The sequence below is a fragment of the Pseudorca crassidens genome, chromosome 10, assembly GCF_039906515.1.
Source record: "Pseudorca crassidens isolate mPseCra1 chromosome 10, mPseCra1.hap1, whole genome shotgun sequence".
Taxonomy (NCBI): domain Eukaryota; kingdom Metazoa; phylum Chordata; class Mammalia; order Artiodactyla; family Delphinidae; genus Pseudorca; species Pseudorca crassidens.
In genome coordinates, this window is record NC_090305.1 from 3251121 (window position 1) to 3275102 (window position 23982).

Below are 23982 nucleotides of genomic sequence, written 5' to 3' on the forward strand. Positions count from 1 at the left end.
TCTTGGTCCTCTGACCTAAGCTTTTCCCTCTGGGAATCGTGAGCATTCTTTTCAGACAGCAGTTGTGCTGCATCTGTCAGTGCGCAACAGAGTCGCGTGAGAGGGGCCCCGCTCCCCTCCCAGAAACCCCGGAAACCCCAGGTGGCTGGGAATGTAGCCCCAGGAGCATTTGTTTTTAAGCTGCTCAGTGATGCTGTTGTGAGTCAGTTTGAGAATCTGTGGACGGCAGAACATTGCACTTATCGTGTCAGATATTACACTACTGTATACCTCTTGGTTCATAATCTTTGGTTTAATTGGGGGGGCTAATCTTACATAGGTTTTAGGAAATTATAATTAATTAGCTAAACTTTATTTTAAATTGCATAGTCTCATTAATTGCCACTTTTATCTCAAAATGTTATTTTTCTTTTTAAGTCTCCTCATTGCTTTTTCATACTTAATATTCCTAGATTGGTTCCCTCTGGAAACTTAGTTATTTAACAGAATGATTTCAAATGAAGAAATCATAGCTTGTGTCCGTTTTTTGGTCAGTTTTCAGAATGCTTCCTAATTCTAGGTACTCTTAGATTTGTTAACTAATTCATTTCACTATTTTCCACTCATCTGCTTTCAGTATACTTCTAGCGTTCATGAGCTGTTTCGTGGTGTCAAGGAACTCTGTGTGGGCTTCATGCACTAAAATGGCTTTTATACACCCTCCATCCTTAGGCATTCTTTTGCTCTTTAAAGAATGAGTTGTTCGCAGTATGTTTTCCCCAGTGCAGATTCTGTGCCAGTGGCTACTCGGTACAGAGTTGTGGAGCGCCCTGGCCCTGGCTCAGTGAGGCTCCAGCTCAGCTTAGGAAGCTGGGATGCAGGTGGTCCTGCCTGGATCCTGGAGCAGATGGTGGTACCTGATTGATTCCCAAGAGGGGATGTCAGAGACATGAAAGAGACCCAACTATGGAAAATCTTGGTTATTCACCTGATGCATTTTTATTTAAGTTGGGGGGGGGGGGTTGTTGTTTTTGGTTCTTGTTTTGTAGGGAAAATACTTTCATGAAAGGTTAGAGGAGAGCTTTTGTGGTTGTGGCCTTGGTCACAGCCAGTGTGTTGTCAAAACTAGAAGGCAGAGAAGCAGTGAGGCTGATGGAGGTCAAGCTAGAGGTGAAAGACTGGAAAGCGGGCTGGTGGAGAAAGCAGGGCAGGGAGGGGCCAGGGACCGGACGTGACGTGAGCGTGCAGGGCAGTGATCACGGGTCTGTCCCTGCCCGCTCCCACCCCACAGGTCTTCAGCCAAGAGTCAGGACAGTGACCCGGCAGCCTGCTCTCCTCTCCAGCCACCCACCTCCCAGGGTGGCACCAGCCAGCGAGGGACACCCTGCTGATGCTGCTGAGAAAGCAGGAGGCATGCTGACCGGGTGGCGAGGGCTCGAATCTCAGGCTTATTTATTGGGTCAGGTGTATCCCAAGTGTCAGAGGCAGTGCTGGGTGCCCTCCTGCTCTGGGGAGTCACGTCTTACATCCCAAGGTGGCGAGCGTCCAGGGGGCTCAGCGGGGGTGAAGGGGGGGACCAAGTCCGGGTTGGGGCCCAGAGGCACAGCCCACGCTTTCTCACAGTGGGCGCTGCGTGCACAGGTGCTCAGATCGTTCCTGACGTATCAGTCGTGTTGGAGCAAAGCATTATAGGAGCACCGATGATATGTTAATGTCTCTTATGGAGACAGCCAAGAGTGAGCCTATAAACTTTAAATCCAGAGATCCCCATGGACAGGGAAGTGTAATTGAAGGAGTTGCAGCAGAGACTTTTATAATGACTTACAGAGGAGTCATTGAATGTGTTATGGAAACCAGGGATGCTAATGTTTAAAGCCTACCTTTAGTTCCACGTTCATTTGAAGAGTTTTCTGTTAATGAATTCAGTTTGCAGATTATATAATCTGAATAAAATGGTCGGCTTTTATATCATTAAACAGGATTAGGTTCAGTGAGTGTGGATGACAGCGTTTTGAAACGTTAGACTCCATAAAGGAGGACGGATGATTCTGTAGACACTGTAGTGCTTGCGCTCTGACTTCAGACTAAAGAAAGTAATGGCCATGAACATCCAGGAGGCCCGGGTCCTTTTCTTCTTCCAGCCTCCTGGGCCTCCTCACCTTCAGTCTTCGTTCCCAGGTCAGCATTTCCCCACAGCGTGGAAGTCACCTCCAGGCAGAACGCCCAGTGTGTCATTGGGCTCACCTGCCCCCTTCATGCTGGCAACACGGTCGTGCCCTGCCTGTTGTCTGGTGTCTGAAATGGTCATGTGGTGGTTTGTTCTGTTTTCTGGGTCTCACTGGCCAATGAGGAAATCCAGACACCGTTTCTCTATCATGGTTGGAAGCACATTTCACGTTAGAGACATGCTTTTTGAAGCAGTGAATTTTTAAATTTTGTTTATTTGGTTGCACCGGGTCTTAGTTGCGGCTCACAGGCTCCTTAGTTGCAGCATGCAAACTCTTAGTGGCGGCATGCATGTGGGATCTAGTTCCCTGACCGGGGATCGAACCCAGGCCCCCTGCATTGGGAGCACAGAGTCTTAACCACTGCACCACCAGGGAAGTCCCTTGAAGCCGTGAATTTTAACAGGTTAGCAGTACATGTTTGAGGGTATCTTTTTTTTGGGGGGGGGGCTGCGTTGGGTCTTCGTTGCTGCACGCGGGCTTTCTCTAGTTGTGGCGAGCGGGGGCTACTCTTCGTTGCGGTGCGCGGGCTTCTCATTGTGGTGGCTTCCCTTGTTGCGGAGCGTGGGCTTCAGTAGTTGCAGCACACAGGCTCTAGAGCGCAGGCTTAGTAGTTGTGGCGCACGGGCTTAGTTGCTCCACAGAATGTGGGATCTTCCCGGACCAGGGCTTGAACCCGTGTCCCCCTGCATTGGCAGGCGACTCTTAACTACTGCGCCACCAGGGAGGCCCCTGAGAGTAACTTTTTTGCTCTTAGAATGTTTTAAAAGAAAACCGTTTTTCGGAGACGCTGAGTGAGGTTTTCCTAGCTGGATTTCATACCGGTTCCCTGGAGCTTTTGCCTCCTGTGTTTCCCTCAGAGCCTGGGTCACACTGCGTGTCGCACGATGGTTTCCATCGTGGAGGACGTCTTTTCCTGAATCTCAGTGTTTGCCTTTTAGTTGAGTCCTTAGCAGTGGCTTCTGCTCTGAAGTGTGGCACTGCTGCCCCCGATTGTCACGAGGCTGGGTGGGCTGCAGGCCTCCTCCTCTGGGTGCAGGGGGCTGGGCTGAAGGGGCGTTGGGATCCCCGCCCCTCATCTGCTTGGTCAGTGGCGACCGCGTGTTCCAAGCACTGGGGGTGCGGCAGTGAATGAGACAGACGGGGAGCTTGGTGACGTCCAGCCACGGAGCGTAAGTAAAAGTCGGGTGGGACAGGGTGAGCCGGGTGAGGCACGCTGCGAGGGAGACAGACTGGGCCGCGTGGGTGCTGCCGGGAGGGCCGCACGCGTGGGGACCGAGGCTTCCCGAGGAGCTGCCGCTCAGATGAGCAGAAACAAGCAGCCGTCTGGAGCTCTAGGGCCAGAACGTTCTAGGCAGAGGGAACGGCGAGTCCAGAGGCCCTGGGGGAGCACAGACCTGAACGGGGGGACGCACGTCACGAGGGGCGTGGCCCAGCGCTGGCGCCTGCGAGTCTGAGGGCAGTCCCGCCGTGAGCACTTCTCCACCTGAACAGGGTCCTGCAGGTGGGGCTCATATTGGGCTTGGGGGTTGAGCCACTGGCAAGATCACAGGCTCTGCAATCAGCAGAGCTCTAACAGGGACGCGAAGGCCAAAGCCAGCAGTGCTGGTTGGCGTGAGGCAACAGAAATCCACGGCTACATTTGCAGAACCACGGAGAGCTCCGGGGGACGCGCTGCCTCCAGTAGGCTGAGCTGCTTCCAGAGCTCACGTATCAAGGCTACGTAGATACGTACGTATCTAGGCTTCTACATAGCCTAGAAACCCTCTGCCTTTGCGGAAGGAAGCCACCAGGGAAACTCCTGGAGCGTTGAGGAATGTGTGGCTTTACTTACCCTGCGAAGCAGGAGCAGGTCGGGTGGAAGGGCTGATCCGAAGCCGGCGACTTCACCCTGGTGGGCGGCGGGCACCCAGCACGCAGAGGGCTTCCCCGTGTCACCAGAGTAATTTCTGCTGCTTTGACACAGCACCTGTTAACTCACTCAGGGTTGGTAACATCAAGGTCCAGACACACCAGCAAGCGCCTCCCCGAGAACCTGCTCCTCCGGAATGTGCCGGAGCCCCAGCCGGGCCGCCCGTGGCCCTTCATCGCCCTCCCCCTTCACCCGGGGCGGGCGGCCTCCCTGCCTGCCTCTGCGTGGGCTTATTTCTGACGGGACCTCTTTTTAGGCAGGGGAATCATTGTCAGTCCCGTAAATACCGGTCCCGCTCAGCTGCAGTTGCTCTTCTGGGGCCCTTACCGCCACATTTTAAGAGATTCCTGGTTTGAACATGTATGTTTTTTGCATGTGACAGTTTTTGTCGGTCGTACATTGAATTCTCCATTCTGGCTTCTGCCCTCCAGTGAGACAACTTCCCGGGTTTAAGAGCGGCCCCTCGTGCCCCACCCCCCCGCCCCACGACCTCTCCATTCCCCTCCTCTCTGTGGCACACGCCACTGTTGACACAGCCTCGTTGCGTGGCTCCGCTCCCTCCCTTGGGCAGCCCCCTGGCCCTGCGCGTGACCCTCCCCGCACCCAGGCAGGCTCGCGGCTCCCCCTCTCCTTCACTGCTTCTACTTCTCAGCTCTGCTGTCGTTTCTGGACACCCACTCCGCTTACCACAGGCCCCGCTTCTGGGCTCCGGAGCCTCTTCACTCTTCACTTCAGCAGTGACTGGAGAAAACCACAGTTCCCTGTGACACTCCCCTGCAGATGCCCCGTCTCCTGGGCACCAGGCTCAGTGGCTTAGCCTCATCCATGGCCCGTTCCTCCCTGCACCCGAGAAGTTGTCCGTTCGCGTAGACTCCAGCTCAGGGCAGATGGGTGGAGGAACGATGGGCAGAGGGAGAAGTGGGGACAGCAAGGACAGCCCAGGCGGGCCTGTGACAGGCCTGAGAAGAGAGGGCAGTGCGAGGATCCCTGCTGGCTTCCTCAGAAAGATTCAGCAGTGCCCTGTCTCATTGGTAACAGCTTATCAAATGCTCTTTCCATTACAGATCCTTTAGAAACTTATCCTACAGGTTGGCCAGCACATTGGAAGGGACAACACACATTGGAAGGGACAACACAAGCCAAGGTTATGCGTTGCAGCATCATTTGTAGTATCAAAAATTGCTGGTAAAATGCATTATAGAAATCCACAACGCTGTGTCTAATGTGCTGCCATGTGTGTTTGTTAAAGGCGGGTGAGAGAGAAGCATTTAAATTCATATTTGCTGATATACACATAGGGCACGCTGTAAGACACCTGGAAACCAGACACACTGGCTGTGGAGGGCAGGGGGTCGTGGGCTGATGGGGGAGGCCTTGTACCATGGACCTTTTTATAGTCTCAGAGTCTTGTACCATTTATGTATTAGAACCTCTCCCAGATTTTCCCAAAAATGAATTTTCAATTCTAAAAACCTCCAAAGTAGTTCTACTAACTGAATGGAAGTCAACCTGTTTAACCAGGGAGACGATCTGACTTCTCTAAACGTCCCTTCACAAGTCGTCTCCAGCGGCTTCAGCTCATCTTCTTTCACTTTGCAGGAAGCAGTTCTGACTCGTAATTCCTCCAGCTCTTCTCCTCAGGGAACTTCTCTCCTTGCTCATTTTATCAGTAAAGCCCGATCCAGTTCCTTGCATTTCTTTCCCTTTCTTCCTCCACCCAAAGGCTCTATACATTCATTACCAGGTTAGATGATATTTAGACAGTTCACACCCATAGGAGCATAATTATTTGCTTTAACACTTGAACCCTTAGCCTGACATTTCCTGGTAACTCTAAGAAAGTATCAAACTCTTGACTTTATCGTAGTAAGAAACACCAAGTTCGGAAGGCCGTGTCTTTAAGGCTGAGTGAAACACAGCAGCTAGCCTGACACAGAACAGCCGACAGAGAAGGGAGAATCAGCGGGACTAACTTTCGGTGGCAGGAGAGAGCGCCGTCTCCAGCCATTGAAAAGGCTGTTTGAAAATGTAGTAGAACTGGGACCAGGGGGCAGAGTGGCCCGAGGGCGTGGCGGACCCGCAGAAACGGGGCGGGGCTGCTTCGTGAGCCTGTGTGAGCGGCTCTTCATCCAGAAGAAATTTCGGCTAAAACGGCAGATAGCTCGGCTCTAATAACATTTCTTTGAATCAGTTTCCATTTTTCTTTCAACTTCTCAAGCCCGGAATATGTCCTCTTCATGAGACCCGTTCTAGTTCAGTTCCGTTCCTCAAAAGTCTCAAATTTCGCAGTTTCCTTTCAGCACGTTCCTTCCCATCTCTCGTTTTATTAGGCGGGATCAGTGCGAGGGCGATTTCCCCGTCAGACTTGGGAGGCAAACAAACGCCTATCCTCTCCAAAGGTTCTACTTTTTAAGCTTCTTAAATTAACACAGTCGATCCTGGGTCTGTCGCAAGCATTTTTCCCTAATTCAAAGGCGAGTTGATGGCAAGACCTCACCGACTGCTGTGCTTTCGGACCCCTGGCAGGTTCCTCTCCATTCATGGATGCGCTGACGGCCAACGGGACGACCAACCTGCAGACGTCAGTCACGGGCGTGACGGCCGGGAAGAGGAAATTCATCGATGACAGACGAGACCAGCCCTTTGACAAGCGGCTGCGTTTCAGCGTGAGGCAGACGGAAAGTGCCTACAGGTACAGGGATATCGTCGTCCGGAAGCAGGACGGCTTCACCCACATCCTGCTGTCTACGAAGTCGTCCGAGAACAACTCTCTCAACCCAGAGGTGAGCACCGTCCCTGGGGCTGCTCGGGGCCGCCTGTCTCTCTGGGCCTGCGGGGCCCGGTCCCTGCTCTCCTGCGCCCTTTCTCATCCCCCATCCCCACCCCGGGCTGTTTCACCCGACGGTGGAAGCCAGCGCAGCACGGCAGGCCTGCTCCCCGTTATACGTGGGGACAGTGTGGTCCGGCGAGGACCCGGCTTCCTGCTCGGGGCTCTGGCTGTGAACAGGGAGGTGGCGGTGGTGCCCCTGTGCTTCCATCTCCCGGCCAGGAGCTCTTCATCCACCGGGGGGGACGGAGGGCCTCCCTGAAGTCGCACGTAAAGCGTGTGCACACGCCATCCTGTAGCTTTCGTCAGGTCCCAGAGCTCTCTGTTCAGACAAGATTAAAGAGCCCCAGGTCCAGCCTTCTGAATATCTCACCATCCTTCCCAGTCGGTCCCAGCACTCCACGTAGTGGAACTTACAGCTGCAGTGATGCCAGTGCAGTTGTTACTGATCGTACCCGGTAAAGGTAGCTTCCCAGGATCGAGGGAGACTGGTGCTCGCAAAGGCTCGAAACTTAGTTCTGTGAAGTATCTAAAATCGGAAGTGTTTGAACCTGCACTCTTGTTTCCTGCTTGTGAACAGCTAGGTCACGCCTTTTCTGGACGAGAAAACCACAGAAAGCTAGTGTGTCTGGCCAGGATCACGGGACAGACCAGCTCAGGGCGGCTGGTCCCCGGTACATCGTTAGACCGTTGGTTATTTGTAAGTCCTTCAGAGAGACCATTTTAAGTAGTTTGTGCCCTTCTAAAATGCCTCCATGCTGATGTGCTTGTACTCGTTACCCGTACGCACTAAACTTGGGGTTTCTGTCCCAAGGACGGAGGCTGGTGTCAAATGAAACCAGACTAGTAGTTTGTTTGGACTGGTTGCACGCGCCACCTGCTGTCCACACTGTAGAAATGCCAAGGGGATATAATACGTAACTCACCCACCGAGAGCCGCAAGGACGGGACCGTTGAGTAACTCAGATTCACACATCTCTCTAGTTATGATACTCTGTTCGTAATTTGTTATGTGATGAGACTCTGTCCCCATTATTCCCAATCCCTGGTTTCACAAAATAAGAAACTTGTGAGTTACTTGGTAGGTACAGGCAACAGTATCAGGCTGTAAATTCACTTTGCGTGGATCGAGATGGTCCAGTAATGAGATGCTCTTAGCGTTCCCTTCGCGCCCGTGACTCCCGGTGCCTTTCAGGTGATGAAGGAAGTGCAGAGCGCCCTGAGCACGGCCGCCGCCGACGACAGCAAGCTGGTGCTCTTCAGCGCCGTGGGCAGCGTCTTCTGCTGCGGCCTTGACTTCATCTACTTCATCCGGCGCCTGACGGATGACCGGAAGAGAGAGAGCACGAAGATGGCCGAGGCCATCAGGTACGCACACCTGGTCCGCCGTGAACGCCGGCGTGACCCAGGCCCCGCGGGGCGGGTCTGGACGGGCCTGCGAGCAGGGCGTGCGTCTCCGCCCCTGAGACTCGCTGGTAGCAGAGTTGATCGGACCTTCTGTCTCTGCTGTGGGCCACTTGCCTTGAGCAGATGACGCATGTCAAGGTTGGCTGGAGCCCAGCACGCTCGATGGGGGGCACTCCAGGGGCAGAGCGCAGGGTAGCACGTGGCGGGGGCTTCGGCCGTCCACGCTCCGTGTGCTCTGCCGCCAGCCCTGGGATAAAGACACTTTTTCATGTGGTAACTTACCGTTTGCTTGACTCTAAATCGGCTGGACTTCATGACACACTAGTTCCGTAACATCACACGAGCAGGTTTTTTCAGTACAAGCAGTACACACAAGTTCATCCTGAGTTCCAGCCACACAGCAGGATGGTGGAAGCCTTTTTCCTGTCTTGGCCTGGAGTAGGCAGGGCATCTCTCTCCAAAAGATCTCCCCAGGTGGTTCCGATGGGCACAGCCCCAAACAGCCCGTCAGAGGAGCCCTGGAACCCCACACCTTGGGACTATCGGGCATTGCCTTGGCCTTTCAGAATATTTTTAATAATTCTCAATTAATGTTTTCTCACACTATATACACGTGTGCATGTATACAAGGCATTATCTGTTCGTTGATCTTTTCGAACATTACTATTTTTTAGGCTATCGTAGGGTAGTTGTTTCTCCAAAACTAGTTTGAAATTTTATAATCTGATTTTATTAAGCATTGCTTCTGGCTTCCTAAATAATTTCAAACTTGCAGTGTACTAGACGGGACCATCTTGTTATTCAAAGTAAACTGCTTGATCAATGCACGTAATTCCTTGACAAGTCATCAGTAACTTTAGGATAACTTGTAGATATTCCTAATTATTGACCCATCCCACCCTTTCAGGATGAATTATAGGGACTTAATGTTCATTTTTAAAATACAGATGCTTATGCCTCAGGTGGTGACTGTGTATTCTCTGTAAGATCACACTGACTTTCCACCTGTGTGATCTGGGGGCTCTGCTGAGTGAGAAGCCAGGGTTCTGGCTCACTCCCCCGTAGACGGTTCCCTGAGTTCCACCAATGAACGTTCTGGGCCGCTTCTCCAGGGTGGGTTTGCCCTTGACGGGCGCAAAGGCTCGTATTGTTGGGATTAGACAAAGTAGAGGAAGGATAGATCAAGCGCTATCTCATGTGTTGGAACTTCTGGGTAATTTTAAATGCTAATTTTCTTCAGCCACCCGCTCCATTTCAGAAACTCCAGGCTCTCCTCACTCCCCACAAAAGGCCGAATTGGTATCCTAGGGGAAAGCCGAATCTTGCTTTAGGAAATCAGTTCTTCTTTAAATGATATGTTTTTGTCAATGTGAATTTTTGTGAATGCACTCAGGCAGGATCCAAAAATAGTTCCACCAGATTGACTTAACCTTTACTTTTGCTCATTTGCATTGAAATTCATGTTTATGTGTGTAAGGTTGGCTTATACACATAAAGCTATTACTACGTGTATCTTTTGTTTCTGTGGTGTCTCGTCTCAAATTCCTTAAAACTTTGGGCAACGAACATCAATCGCAGCAAGTTTCCGAAAGAAAGGTGGGAAATAGGAAGGTCAGGTCTGAACTGTTAGCTTCTTAAGTATCTGTAGGGGCTAATTCCGTTGCTGGGATGGCAGTAACCAGTTTGCAGATTAATTGTAATAAAAATACTCAGCACATTAGTGATAAAAACAGTTATTAGGGATCAATTTATAACGTTAGGCTTTTGCAGTCTGTGGGGACCAGTAGCTGCTGCTTTGTGTCTGAAGGACCAGGAGCCTCCTCCCCCCAAAAGGAGGCGAGAGGAGCAGAGATTTGGGGAGGGAGCAAAGCCAGAGAGGAAACGTCCCCTGGAACCTGACCTCTTCCGCATTCACTCCCGTTCCAGGCACTCTCGTGAAGGGGGAGATCAGTTGAGAAATGGCAGTGAACTGGCCCTTAACAGGTCAGTTATTGGTTTCCCCCAAACAATTCCTGGACTGTTGTTCTTAGGTGATTTTCTACCTTGGTGAGGTCTGTGGGGTAGTAAATGTACTTCAAAAGAATGGAGAGAATTTCGGTTTTAAGTCTTTTTGTGGCAAATATGATCTCTTTCCTTCCCTGCTGTTCCCAGCACAGCCTCTCACTCACTTCACAGGCAATCCAGAGGAAAGCGAAGTTTAAGTTCAGTATGTTGCACTGAGCACATTTGAACGTTCATGCATTGTAAGTTCTAAACTACACTTACTTTACGTCCCGCAAAGCAGTGGACAGACAGTCCCTGGCTGCCAGGCCCCCGAGAGCCATCCCGGGGCCCGAAGGCACCTCCCGCCTCTGGCTGCCGTGTGGCTAAGCCTGCTTGGCTCGGGGAAGTTCCTGCAAAACAGAAAAGCGGTTTTGTGAACTTCCGTTGGGGGTTTTTGGGGGGTTTTGTTTTTTTTTAATTTTCACACGAGAGGGGTTTCTCTGTGGACCGTGCTCGCTCTGGCGTCTCAGAGCTCATCAGATGGCGTGGTGGAGTCCTCCAAGAAGGGGCGATGGCCTTCACTCCAGAGGGAGTCGGTTAATTCATACTCCGCCCAGAAAGAGCCCCGGGTTTAGATGATCAATCCAAGCAAAAATAAAAATCTTCTTAGGGGGGAAAAATTCAGTTCCAATTTCTCCAGCCTGATTTTGCAATATGTACTTTAGAAGCAGATTTTTTTTCTTTTATACTGACATATGAGAAGGATTCATTCCTTGTACCGTTTCTCTATAGAATCCCTTTATTACACTGTTTTGATCACCTCTTTCATGTTAAGCTACCATCCCATCCATGGTTTCCAGATGTCAGCACTGAAAGAGCTTCCACTTTGCCCCTGTTCACGTGAGCAGATGAATGTGGGGCTACTCGGGGAAAACGTCTGCTTTAAACCAGGGAGACAGCAGTTACCTTCTCAAGGGTCGTTGGTAACTGAGCATAGAAAATGCATTTCCGTCACGACTCGTTGACCCAGAATCCTCAAACAGTGGCGGAACTGAAGTAGCTTCACGTACTGGTCTAGGATTATTTCAAGGACCTATTGTAAAGGGTGTCTGGCTCTCTGCGTCCTTAAAACCCAGTGTGATCTTCCTAACAGTGCCCCAGGCTCTCATTTAAAAGTCTCTGCAGCTCATTCGAGTGACCTAATTCTCAATCCCCCCAACCTTTGGGGACCCCGGGGCAGGCTGAGGTCTGTGCTGACTACAGGGGCTTTTGAGAAGAGTTCCCAGAGTGAGGCCTGCAGGCTGCCAAACTCTAGGGTCCCCTCCCCCCCACACGCACACACACACCCTACACACACTCCCTCCCTCCAAAACCCCCCCCCCCACCATCCAAAGAAGACACAACCCTTCCTGTCAGTATTTGGGGAGGAGGAGAGACTAGATGATAGAGACGATCTGCACAGATTTGCCTTATTTTTAAATTGCTGAATTGTAGGGAGCAGGACCCAGACTGGTATTTTTGGCCCCAAAGCTGGGGGGCGTCAGGTTGAGAATTTGGAGTTCTGGACTTCTGATCGAGAACATAGCTGGCCTTAAAGGCATTATCTTATATTCATTTTGGGTGGGTTTGTCCTTTTCTTCACCACGTTAAGTCTTCACACGACGCGACCTCTGATCATCGTTAGCTTCACCGTGCAGGGGAGGGAGATGCACCATCTGGCCCTGAACCGAAGAGCAGAGCAGCCCGCCTTCCCAGCCTGACCCTCCAGCAGGTCCCAGCGGTGTGATGCTCTCGTCAGGTCTCACATCTCACACGAGCCTGTGAGCTTCTTGTCCCTATGTCCCCCAACTCATTCCATCTAGTTCTATATAAACTCAGGAAATTTCTGTGTTTCGAGTTAATCAGTAAGCCGTCTGAAATCACAGACCAAGTCCAGACCTAGGGACTGGAACCCTGGGGTTCCTGACCCCAGGCCCCATGTCCCTGCCCAGCACAGGCTACCGCAGTGACGCCAGGCCTCCTCCGGGAGAGCTGCGGGACTGGCCCTCCGAAGCCCATCGTGGTTCCTGGGCTCCTCCTGCCGTCAGGGGAAGACAGGTTGGCCCTGGAGCCCAAGCCGAGAGCACCTTCCGCTGTGTTGTTCCCGCAGAATTCACAGGTCCTGTGGCGACAGCCACCCTGGCCTGGTGTCCAAGGCACCATTAAGCCTTTGCAGCACACGGTACATAAAGCCAGGGCCCCTGGCAGTGGGGAGAAGGCCATTAGCGAATTCCAAGTCACGGTGATGCCCCCAGAGATCACATCTTGGTGTATTGAATTCCGTAGGAGTAGATTTTTCTGTTGCTCAACCATGCAGTGTTTTGAGTAACTCCCTCATTTATTTTCCATTTTAGAAACTTCGTGAATACTTTCATTCAGTTTAAGAAGCCTATTATTGTAGCCGTAAATGGCCCAGCCATTGGGCTAGGAGCGTCCATCCTGCCTCTCTGTGACGTGGTTTGGGCCAATGAGAAGGCTTGGTTCCAAACACCCTACACTACCTTCGGACAGAGTCCAGATGGCTGTTCCACCGTGATGTTTCCCAGGATTATGGGAGGAGCATCTGTGAGTACCTCTTTTTAAAAAATCATCTTAGAAAACGTCCTGCAGAAGTCTAGTTTAGTTAGTGTTTTTCTAAATACAGACAAGGTGTCATTCTGGGGGGACTTTGCATCAAATGCACTTGTAATTCAGTTCTTGTTCTTAAATCATGAATCACACTCTTAGTTCAGGAGCTCGTGGAAGGTTTTCACGGTTTGGTTCATAGACTGTTTAGGGAAGAGGCCCTCCTGCCATGAGGAATCTCTGTCTCTGCGTGATTAACACCGACGCCCACGAGTAGTAAACACCCAGTGTGACCCAAACGAACCAGAGTTTGCAATCAACAGATTCTTGCCCTCATAACCTGAAAGCTGCCCTTTTAGGGGAAAGCACTAAGGAGCAAAGCTGGGCCTTTCCCCCCAGGATTGGGGGGCTTTCGTCTTACCTGTTAAATCCACCCGTAACGAGAGTCTGTTTGTGTTGCAGCTTGTGGGTTGTAGAAAGTTCACGTTGACGTTCCTCACTCCTTGAGCCGTAATCTGGTACGGGCTGGGGTCCTGGCCTGGGGCTGCAGGCACAGACGCTGAAGGGGAGGCCGGCACGCGGCGGCAGGAGCCGAGCTGTATGGCAGGCCCTGTGGAGCTTCACCCCCGCCCCCGCGGGGAGCCCTGGGGCACCTGTGGCCTGGGACACGCACCCTGCCGTGGGCTGGAGTGGCTGGCTGCCATGGCTGTCGTCTCAGCTCGGGCTGTGGTGTCACCCCGCAGCAGAGGGTCCCCAGGGCTCCTGGCGTCTGTGCTGACCGTCTCCAGCGGCCGGGCAGCTAGATCTGGGCGGCACAGCCGTGTCCAGCCGTCGCCCTTGTCCCGTGGGCGCCACCTCCTCCTGCCCGTGTGTGGGGCCGCGCACCTGGGTGCAGGACTCCCCCCCCCCCCCCGTTCCTGGGGGAGACACAGAGGACAACAAGACAGAGGGTGCTGCCTCAGGCGGGGGCCCCCAGCTCACGAGGAAAAGGATGTTTGCATGCGCTCGTTATTGATGGTGGAAAAAGAGTAAGTGCAGTTGAGAGAAGTAGGCGTCCTGGGCACCCAGGTAACACTGGAGCAGCCCTGGCGGCTGGCACTGCCCGCAAACACCGCACAGCGCCCTCTAGGGCACCCGGTCGGACGACTCACCGAAAGGCCGAGGAACCATCGCGGCCTGGAGGGGGCCTGACGGCTCAGGGCAGGGGGCCTGGGTCAGAGAAAGGACGTCGCTGGGAAACCTGGCAAGATTGGCAGACAGTTCGCGGCTCAGTCGTAAGAGCATCATGTTGATTTTCTGGTTTGGGTCATCGCGAGGTGTTCCGTAAGGTGTTACCGTGAGGGCCAGCTGGGGGACGGGGCCCAGGAGCTCTCTGTGCTGCTTTTATCATCTCTCCGTAAGTCTACTCACTCCCAAACAGAACGTTTAAAGGGTTTAAAGAAACGTAAAAGGAGTGACGTGGGACAAGCCGCAGCGCCCGTGGCCGCATCTGGTCTCAGGGCCGCTCCCCCTCGTCTCCCTTCCTGCTGTAGCCCCCTGCCAGCTGCCCTGGTCCGTGGATGGCTGCAGTCAGGCGGGAGGACTGCATGGCTCTGGGGGCCCCCTGCCCCCCTGGCCTGCCCAGGCAGCAGTCGTGGCTTGAAGGCCAGTGGGACCCTTGCTGGCAGCTGTGGCCCCTCTGGGACCGCCACGCCCGGAGCTGTGAGGAGGGGAGACAGCACCCCTTCGGATCAGGGGGAAGGAGGGTTGCCGGGGCCGTGCTGGCCTCTGCCCCTTGTTTCCCAGCCCGCAGGGACGCAGAGGCCAGCGCCCATCCTCCCAGGGTGCGTGTCCACCCGCTGCTCCGCAGGCCAGCACGGGAAGGGTCTCTGGGCCGGGGACCCCGGGGCCCTGCAGGCAGGGCACAGTCCGAGGCCGGAGTGAGGAGCAGCGTGGCCAGCGGCTGGGCTCCTCAGGACCTGCCAGCTTGGCCCTGGTGTCCGGCTGGAGCTGCAGAGAGACAGCAGCTGCACCGGCCACTAGGTTCACGTGGTGGATGCCCCCTGCCGCCCCCCCCATACCAGGCCTGCCCGGGGGAGCCGCGTACAGCCAGGCACTGCACTTTCTGGGGTCTGTGCAGACCTGCCCCGCGTTGCCCTGTGCATCCCCCCACCTGGAGTAGGAAGGCCGAGTAGGGGCCGGCTTTCCCGTAACAGCAGGTAGGGGCGAGCCGGTTCTCGTGAAGGAAGCCAGGCAGCAAGGACAGCTCACGACTGGCCGTCACTGGCCCCAGGCCTCAGCATCCAGAAAAGGGAAGGAGAGACGGGGTAGGGGGAGCAGTAAGTGACCTCCACGTGGCAGAAAACGATGTTCAAGGAAGTGACGGCGAGGGGCTGAGGACGCCTGCCCCGTCACTCGCACTCCAGACGGCCCAGGGCCGGCAGTGTCTACGTCCACCATCCGAGCTCAGACCCTGGCGTTCACGTCGGTCTTGAGAACGTGCTCCACGCTCAGTGCCTGGCTTGTGGTCCTGTCTGCACGATGCAGTGGAATGCATAGAAACACGAGCTAGGAGACGGGACCTGGCTCCCCGCCCTACGCTGAAAGGCCAGTAGATGCGCAGGCATCTGCTTTCCAGCCGCACCGGTGGGTTCCAGGAGGTGCACAGGTCTGTCAGCTGAGACGTCTCAGTACCAGCAGGGCCTTTCGTAACAAGGGTTTTACCTCTTTTGGAAAAAAGTATGTTTTACCGGAGCCTAGAAGCTCGTTGTCAAGTCTTCATGAGTCTTCAGGATAAACTACGGAGAGGAAATTGTCACAGCAGAATAGGGTGAGGTTTCTTTGTCAGATAGATTCTCTCCTTTCTCCTTATTGGAGTACCTGAGCCTGTCGTTCGAATGAGATAAAACCCATACTTGTGTTGAGACCTGAAAAGTGACCTAAGTCCAGGACCAAGTTTTAAAAAAAAGTGTGTATGAAATTGATTTTCACATCTGCAGATGTGAACTTCTTCCATGAAGTAACTGTGATCAGACCCTCTTAAGCAGACTAAGTGGTCATCCAGGTCCCACAGAGTTTATTTTTACCGTGTGGATGTTAACCATGGCTGCCGAGTTACCCTGCAGCAGAAACATCCCTGCCCTTAGAACCTTGCTCTGACCGTTGGCCTCTCTGACATAGAAAACGTTGGGTAGCAGTTCTGTGCCTGGTGCAAATCCTTAAAACCACCAATTGCCATTAGCCTTGCTTACGCCTGTTGCCTGGGAAACCGGTTCGTGTGCTGAATGAGTCCACACGTGGGAATGGCTGGCACTGGGCGGCGGCAGGCGGGGAGGGACATGCCAGTAACTTCAGATCTATAGCAGAGAGACCTTCTTTAATTTAGATTCCTTGGTTCTGTTCTACGTCACAAAATAAGCCTTTTACATCTTGAAACTCTCCGGCCGGTAGTTGCGTCCCCCGTTGATGGCATCTCCCGTGTGTTACTCGCGCACAGTCTGAAATTTCAGGGCTGAGTTTTCGGGCTGTGTCCTCCCTGCCGTGCCCTCCCGCGTCTCACGCGCCCTCTGCTCTTTCTTCCTTCAGGCGAACGAAATGCTGCTCAGTGGACGGAAGCTGACGGCGCAGGAGGCATGCGGCAAAGGCCTCGTCTCCCAGGTGTTCTGGCCCGGGACCTTCACCCAGGAAGTCATGGTCCGCATTAAGGAGCTCGCCTCCTGTAACCCGGTCGTACGTCCAGTTCCTTCTCTTCCGCGTGTCAGTGCTCTCACCGCGACCTTTCCCTGCAGGGCACGCACAGGGGGCACCGGAGGCTGGGCTCGGGCCGCTGCTGACCTTGCCCTCCCTCTGCAGATACCCGGGAGCCGAGGAGTGCAGGTCAAGCTGAGAGTCAGTCACCTCAGTGTCCTGTGCAAGTCTGCAAAAAGCAACGTTTCTAAAGTTCTTTACTGTTTCCAAAGCCCTTTTCGCACAACCGCACTTACTTCTCCCTCAGTGGACTTTGGTTTTTGTTTAGTAAGTGTGCTGGGTAACAGTCTTATAACAAAACTGCATTGGGTGAAATGTTATTTCAATACTAACTGACACAACTCCCATCTAGGCTGTCCCAGGCCTCCCACAACTCGTTACCGAAATTAAATTCCGGTTAGAAAACTCCCGGGGCGGGTATTCTCAGTGAGTATCACAGGCGTGGACAGGGTCCACGCTGGGGGCAGGGGCCCCACAGCCGTAGCTCAGGCCCGAGCCTGGTCACACTGCTGGGGCAGGACCAGGGCATGGAAAGCAGCACAGCTCTGTTGTGAATTAGCTTAACAGCCCTTTGAAGTGAACAATTTGTCCAGTATCCACAGTGAATGAGATACACATTATACCTATATCCGGCCTGACACGTATCGTGAGATGTTTGGTCACCTTCTTACCAGGTGGCTTGTCGGGTTTGCTAACTGCCTCCGTAAGCTTGGGGGCAGCGAGGAGCCAGCGCTTGCAGCCACAGTCCCCGCTAATCACAGCTCATTGTCTGGCACAGGTGCTCGAGGAATCCAAGGCCCTGGTGCGCTGCAACATGAAGCTGGAGCTGGAGCAGGCCAACGAGCGGGAGTGCGAGGTGCTGAAGAAGATCTGGGGCTCGGCCCAGGGCATGGACTCCATGCTCAAGTACCTGCAGAGGAAGATCGACGAGTTCTGACGGCCGGGCTGCCCCAGACGACCCTGGAGTCGCATCGCGCAGGCCGGCTGGGGCTCCCCGGGGCGCGGACCCACCCTCACAGCCTGAAACAGGTTCACGTGGAGCTCACGCTTGGGAGCAGGACTTGAAACAGCCAAGCTATTTATTACCAAGGAGTTTTTAAGTACTGTAACTTTAAAATAAATAACTACAAAGCTCCTTTGTCCAAACGTCATTATTTTATACTTAATACACACACAAGTATAAAAGTATAAATTGTGAGCTCTGGGCTGCTCTTTGAGGCTCTACTTTTTGTTATCTTTGGCTAGTACTGTATAAAAAAGAAGTGTGTTTTCCTGGTTTGGGTGTCAGAAAAGTCTGGAATATTGTTTGTTTTCCTTGTTTTTTCCTTCTAGAAAACAGAATCTAAAGAGGTGTTAGCCCGCCTCACCCCCACCCCACCCCAAATAGAAATACGGAAAGATCCGAGGCATGCCCTTGTCTCCAGGAAGGTACAAAACCTCAGAGATGGAAAATTCTCAATCAAAAGGAAGACTTATCCTAAAAGAATAAGTATTTCTGATTAAACACCCACTGCTGAATATACCCTCAGACTAAAACACGCCTAGGATTCACGCTGAGAAATCAGTTAATTCTGCCCTCTTTCTTAAATATGTCCGATTCTTACCCAGTTAACAGAAAGAAACCACTCTCTCTAGGGGAAAGCTTGTGTTGCAGTTAGCGAATCACTGAATAGCTAAGTATGATCTCTAAGTTACAGGGGTTTATAATTAATTTTTCTGACCCATTTGAAAAAATAACTGTGTAAGCGCTTCTTGTTACTGGGTGAAAACTCCTTTATATACAGGTTTGGTTTTCTATTTGCAGATATGATTGATGTATTACACCAAAAATAAAGTATTTTTATGTTTATAAAGTGTAATTTTTAGGTTCACTTAGAATATATTTTATTTAATAAGTTAAAATTCTTTTGGCACACTATTAAATGCAGAAACTCCTTTTTAAGAGAAAGAACTACCTTATATCGACGTTTAATGTTCTTGGTCTCTGCTTTCATGTCTACACAATATACCAAGTACAGGATGCTGTCCAAGAGTGCCCTGTGTAAATAGACGTCCGCATTCCCGCCAGGAGTGAGGACTGATTCCTGATTCCAGACGCCTATCATTCGGTAGGCTTCTGAGCTTGCAATCATATTGAATGTATGAAGAATGAAATAAAATCAAAACCTTATTTTTGTACAGTTTTGAAGTTTATACTTAGAACCGACCACCTCCCGGCCTCGTGGAGAGCTGTACAGCGTGTAAATCTGCCTTTACCATGGATTGGCTGGTGCAGTATTTTTGCATCTGTGGGACCTACTTTTTTCGTTCAGTAGTTTGAACTATATATAAACTGTACAATCTGTAAAGTTTTTATAGAATAAATATTCAGCTGTGAAAACTGGTTAAATAAAACTAATATTTCTTAACACATTCGAAATGTTTCTCTGATAATTCTTCACTTCTCTAGTTCCTCATGAGACGTTTACATTTTGTGTGAAATATACACACGGGCATATCACATTTGACAGCTTAAGGGAAACCCACACCCACAATGTAACCAGAAGCAGGTGGAAGGCAGCCGACTAGGACCACCCCACTGCCCCTCTTGGCCAGAGAGCGGAAAAAGGGGAAAGCCTCTGGGCCCGGCAGGAGCCCAGAGGGCCAGGGCCAGGGGCTCGCCTCCCGGCCACCTCAGGGGTCCAACCTCCTCGTCCTTCAGTTGGCTTATACTAATACGAACAAATGGATGCAAAAGACAGAAACTGTGTTAGAGAACTGGCTCTACCAAGTAGTGACACATCACGAGAGAGACAATGCATGGCATGGGGCTCCTGGCTGCTGGGTCTGTCACTGCCCTCATCTGCTTCAGCCCCTCTGGTGGCCTCTTGTCACTGACCTTTCTGTCCCTTCCGCAACTGGCTTTCCCCAGCCCTGCCCTTACTGTCCTAGATGCTCTGGTGACCTCCAGAACGTGCCAGGGGGGCCCTACCCTCCACGGTAAGGGAGAGACTCCAGGCAGATTAAACAGTCCTCCAAGTGCCTTTAGGCCCTGGAGCAAAGCCCGGAACTTGAGTGACATCGTGACTGTGACATTGCATGTACCTGTTTAGCTTTTTTTTTTTTTTAATTTATTTTGGGCTGCATTGGGTCTTCATTGCAGTGCGTGGGCCTCTCATTGCAGTGGCTTCCCTTGTTGCAGAGCATGGGCTCTAAGCACATGGGCTTCAGTAGTTGTGACACATGGGCTCAGTAGTTGTGGCACACGGGCTTAGTTGCTCCGCAGCCTGTGGGATCTTCCCGGACCAGGGCTCGAACCCGTGTCCCCTGCATCGGCAGGCGGACTCCCAACCACTGCGCCACCAGGGAAGCCCACTTGTTCAGCTTTATACGTGAGGAAACAGGCTCAGAGGGGCCAAGGGCCTGCTCATCATCACAGAGCCTGTGAGTGTCTGGGCCCAGGAGCAGTTATGCTCCCCAGATGCCACCGCTCCTCCCCCCAGCACCCTGACTCACCAAAACCAAACAGATAGAAACTGGCCATGGGGAGTGCAAAGCGGTGGTTGCTGGACTTTGTTGCGTATTAGAATCATCTGGAGAGCCTGGAAAACTCTGGATGCCCACAAAACCATTTAAATCAGCACCTCAGGGCTGAGACTCAAACATCTAGGGTATTTGGCCCAGGACAAGTAGCTTGGCTTTTCTACGCCTGGAGTGCGGATGGGCAGAGGGTGGCCTGGAGAATCCAGTCCATTCTGCACCCTGTGAGCCCACAGTCCTGTGCATGGAAGTGGTGGGTGGAGGCGGGGGCGGGGGGTGTTGATTGAGGCTGCCTGGCAGCTCGGGATTTAGGGCTTTTTCAAGCAGAGGCTGGACCTACCACCCTAGAATTTTGATGGTCTACAAACTCTTCTGCATCTGCAGGAGCTGGACCAGTCCAACAAGCGATCTCTATGCTAACACACAGAAGTAAACATCTTCAAGGAGGTCAGCCAGGGCAGTGGAGTAGAGAGACCCTGAGCTCACCTCTCACAGGCAGGCCTAAAATCAACACTATTTGCAGAACCACCGTCCATGAAAAAGCCCGGAATCTACCAGAAAGTATCTTCTACAACTAAAGATACAAAGAACGAGCGACGTGGGTAGGAAGGGCAGAGCCGCAACGTAGCCGAGTCCCATCACCCAGGTGGGCAACCCACAGACGTGAGAGTCACTGCAACTGCAGAGACTCCCAGAGGACACAGGGTCTGAGCCCCACGTCAGACTCCTCACTCTGCGAGTCTGTGGCGGGAACACAAGCCCCCAGGACATTTGGCTTTGAAGGGCAGCAGGGCTCTCAGGAGTCCCGGGGTGGGGGGAAATAGACTTCACTCTTTTAACGGAACACACGAAACCTCACGAGGACCCTGGTGACGGCAAGTGACACTTTGGATCTCCCTCCAGCTTACTGGCCTCAGGACCCAGCCCCTCCCCCCCCCACCAGCCTGTAGGCACCAGGACTGAGGTGTGTCAGGCCACGCGACTAACTGGGTGCACACACAAGCTGCCTTAAGACCCCCCTGAGCCCACAGCCATCCCTGGACATGGTCCTGCCCCTCCAGAGGGCCCAGGACCCAGCCCCACACACCAGCACACATGCACTACACCACGGACACCCAGGGCCCTGCGGCCAGAGACCCCAAGGCCCATCTCGGCCCATCTCTACCCATCAGTGGGTACCAGCCCCAGAATCCCCAGCCCCGCGCACCAGCAAGCCTCAGGACCACCCACTGGCAGGCAGACCCAGCCACAGGACATCCAAAGCCCCTCAACCAGCAGACCAGCACCTGTCCTGGGACCAGCTGGGCCCCGGTTCTGCCCACTAGCAAATGAAAATAACAATGATCCAAAAATCTATGGGTCACAGCTCTAAGAGGGAAGTTCACAGTAATACAACCTTACATCAGGAAACGAGAAATCTCAAACAGCCAAACCTTACACCTAAAGGAACTAGAAAAAGAACAAAGAAGACCCAAAGTTAGCAGAAGGAAAGAAATCATAAAGATCAGAGCAAAAATAAATGAAGTACAGAAAAAAACAATAGAAAAGATCAGTGAAACTAAGAGCTAGTTCTTTGAAAAGAAAATTCATAAACCTTTAGGCAGACTCATTAAGAAAAAAAAGACAGGGCCCAAATCAAGAAGATCAGATATGAAAAAGGAGAAGTTACAACAGAAACCGTAAACCTACACCGTAAAGGGCAGCCCTGCTGCCCTTCAATAAAGGATAAGAGACTACTACAAACTATAGTATATACTATACTGTATAGTTATATCCCAATAAAATGGACAACCTTGAGGAAATTGACAAATTCCTAGAAATGTACAACCTCCCAAGACTGAACCAGGAAGAAATAGAAAATATGAACAGACCAATTACCAGTAATGAAACTGAATCAGTAACTTTTAAAAAGCCTCCCAAACAGAAGTCCAGGACCAAATGGCCTCACAGGCGAATTCTTCCACATTGAAAAACACTTAACACCCATCCTCCTACTATTCCAAAACAACTGCAGAGGAAGGAACACTTTTGAACTCATTCTGTGAGTCCAGCATCACCTTGATACCAAAACCAGACAAAGATACCACAAAAAAAATTACATGCCAATATCACTGATTAACATACATGGAAAAATCCTAAACAAAATATTAGCAAACCAAACGCAACTACATTAAAAGGATCATACCGGGCTTCCCTGGTGGCGCAGTGGTTGAGAGTCCGGATGCAGGGGACACGGGTTCGTGCCCCGGTCCACGAGGATCCCACATGCCGCGGAGCCGCTGGGCCTGCGCGTCCAGAGCCTGTGCTCCACGGCGGGAGGGGCCGCAGCAGTGAGAGGCCCGCGTACCGCACACACACACACACACACACACAAAAAAAGGATCATACCATGATCAAGTGGGATTTAACCCAGGGATACGAGTATTTTTCGATATCCACAAATTAATCAATGTTATGCACCACATTAAGCTAAAGAATAAAAACCATATGATCATCTCAATAGATGCAGAAAAAGCACTTGATACAATTCAACATCCATTTATGATAAAAACTCTCCAGAAGTGGGTATAGAGGGAACATACCTCAACATAATAAAGGCCATATATGATAAGCCCACAGCTAACATTATATTCAGTGGTAAAATGTTGAAAGCATTTTCTCTAAGATCAGGAACAAGACAAGGATGCCCACTCTTGCCACTTTTATTCAACACAGTATTGGAAGTCCTAGCCACAGCACTCACACAAGAAAGAAAAAGTAAAAGGAATCCAAACTGGAAAGGAAGGAGTTAAATTGTCATTGTTTGCAGATGACATGATACTATACACAGAAAATCCTAAGGACACCACCAGAAAACTACTAGCACTCATCAATGATTCAGTAAATTTGTAATACAAAATTAATATACAGAAATCTGTTGAATTTCTATACACTCAGGAAGAGAAATTAAGGAAATAATTCCATGTACAATTGCATCAGGAAAGAATAAAATACCTAGTAATAAACCTACCTAAGGAAGCTAAAGACCTGTACTCAGAAAACTATAAGACACTGATGAAAAAACTGCAGATGACACAAACGTATGGAAAGATACATCATATTCATGGATTTAAAGCATTAATATTGTTATAATGACCAATTACCCAAGGCAATCTACATATTCAATGCTATCCCTATCAAAATACCAATGGTATTTTTCACAGAACTAGAACAAATAATTTTAAAATTTGTACAGAAACACAAGAGACCCTGAATAGCCCAAACGATCTTGAGAAAGAACAGAATTGGAAGAATTGTATAGACTTAAGACTATACAGTGCTGTAGTAATCAAAACAGTATGGTACTGGCACAGAAACAGACACCTAGATCAATGGAGCAGAACAGAGAGCCCAGAAATAAACCCATGCACTTACAGTCAATTAACCTATGACAAAGGAGACAATATACAGTGGAGAAAAGACAGTCTCTTCCATAACTGGTGCAGGGAAAACTGGACAGCTACACGTAAAAGAATGAAATTAGTACATTTCCTAACACCATATACAAAAATAAACTCAAAATGGATTGAAGACCTAAATGTAAGATCACAAACCATAAAGCTCTTAGAAGAAAACACAGGCAGAACACTGACATAAATCATAGCAATATATTTTTTGGATCTGTCTCCTAAGGCAAAGGAAACAAAAGCAAAAGTAAACAAATGGAACCTAAATAAACTTAAAAGCTTTTGCAGAGCAAAGGAAACCACTGACAAAATGAAAAGACAACCTAAAGGAATGAGAGAAATTAATTGTAAATG

General features: G+C 51.2%; 1 protein-coding gene across 3 annotated transcripts in view; it reads left to right on the forward strand.

Moving 5' to 3' along the window:
* The window catches only part of CDYL (chromodomain Y like), a 153166-nt gene extending 134091 nt beyond the window's left edge, over positions 1 to 19075 (forward strand). For 2 of the 3 annotated variants that reach the window (XM_067751892.1, XM_067751894.1), the window contains 5 exons: positions 6643 to 6899; positions 8139 to 8311; positions 12727 to 12937; positions 16502 to 16672; positions 17442 to 19075. In XM_067751892.1, the coding sequence (XP_067607993.1) occupies positions 6643 to 6899; positions 8139 to 8311; positions 12727 to 12937; positions 16502 to 16672; positions 17442 to 17600 (971 nt within the window). In that variant the 3' untranslated portion in view covers positions 17601 to 19075. The remainder of the gene's footprint in view (positions 1 to 6642; positions 6900 to 8138; positions 8312 to 12726; positions 12938 to 16501; positions 16673 to 17441) is intronic. The other variant, XM_067751893.1, reaches the window with a different exon arrangement.
* The last annotated feature ends 4907 nt before the right edge of the window (positions 19076 to 23982 follow it).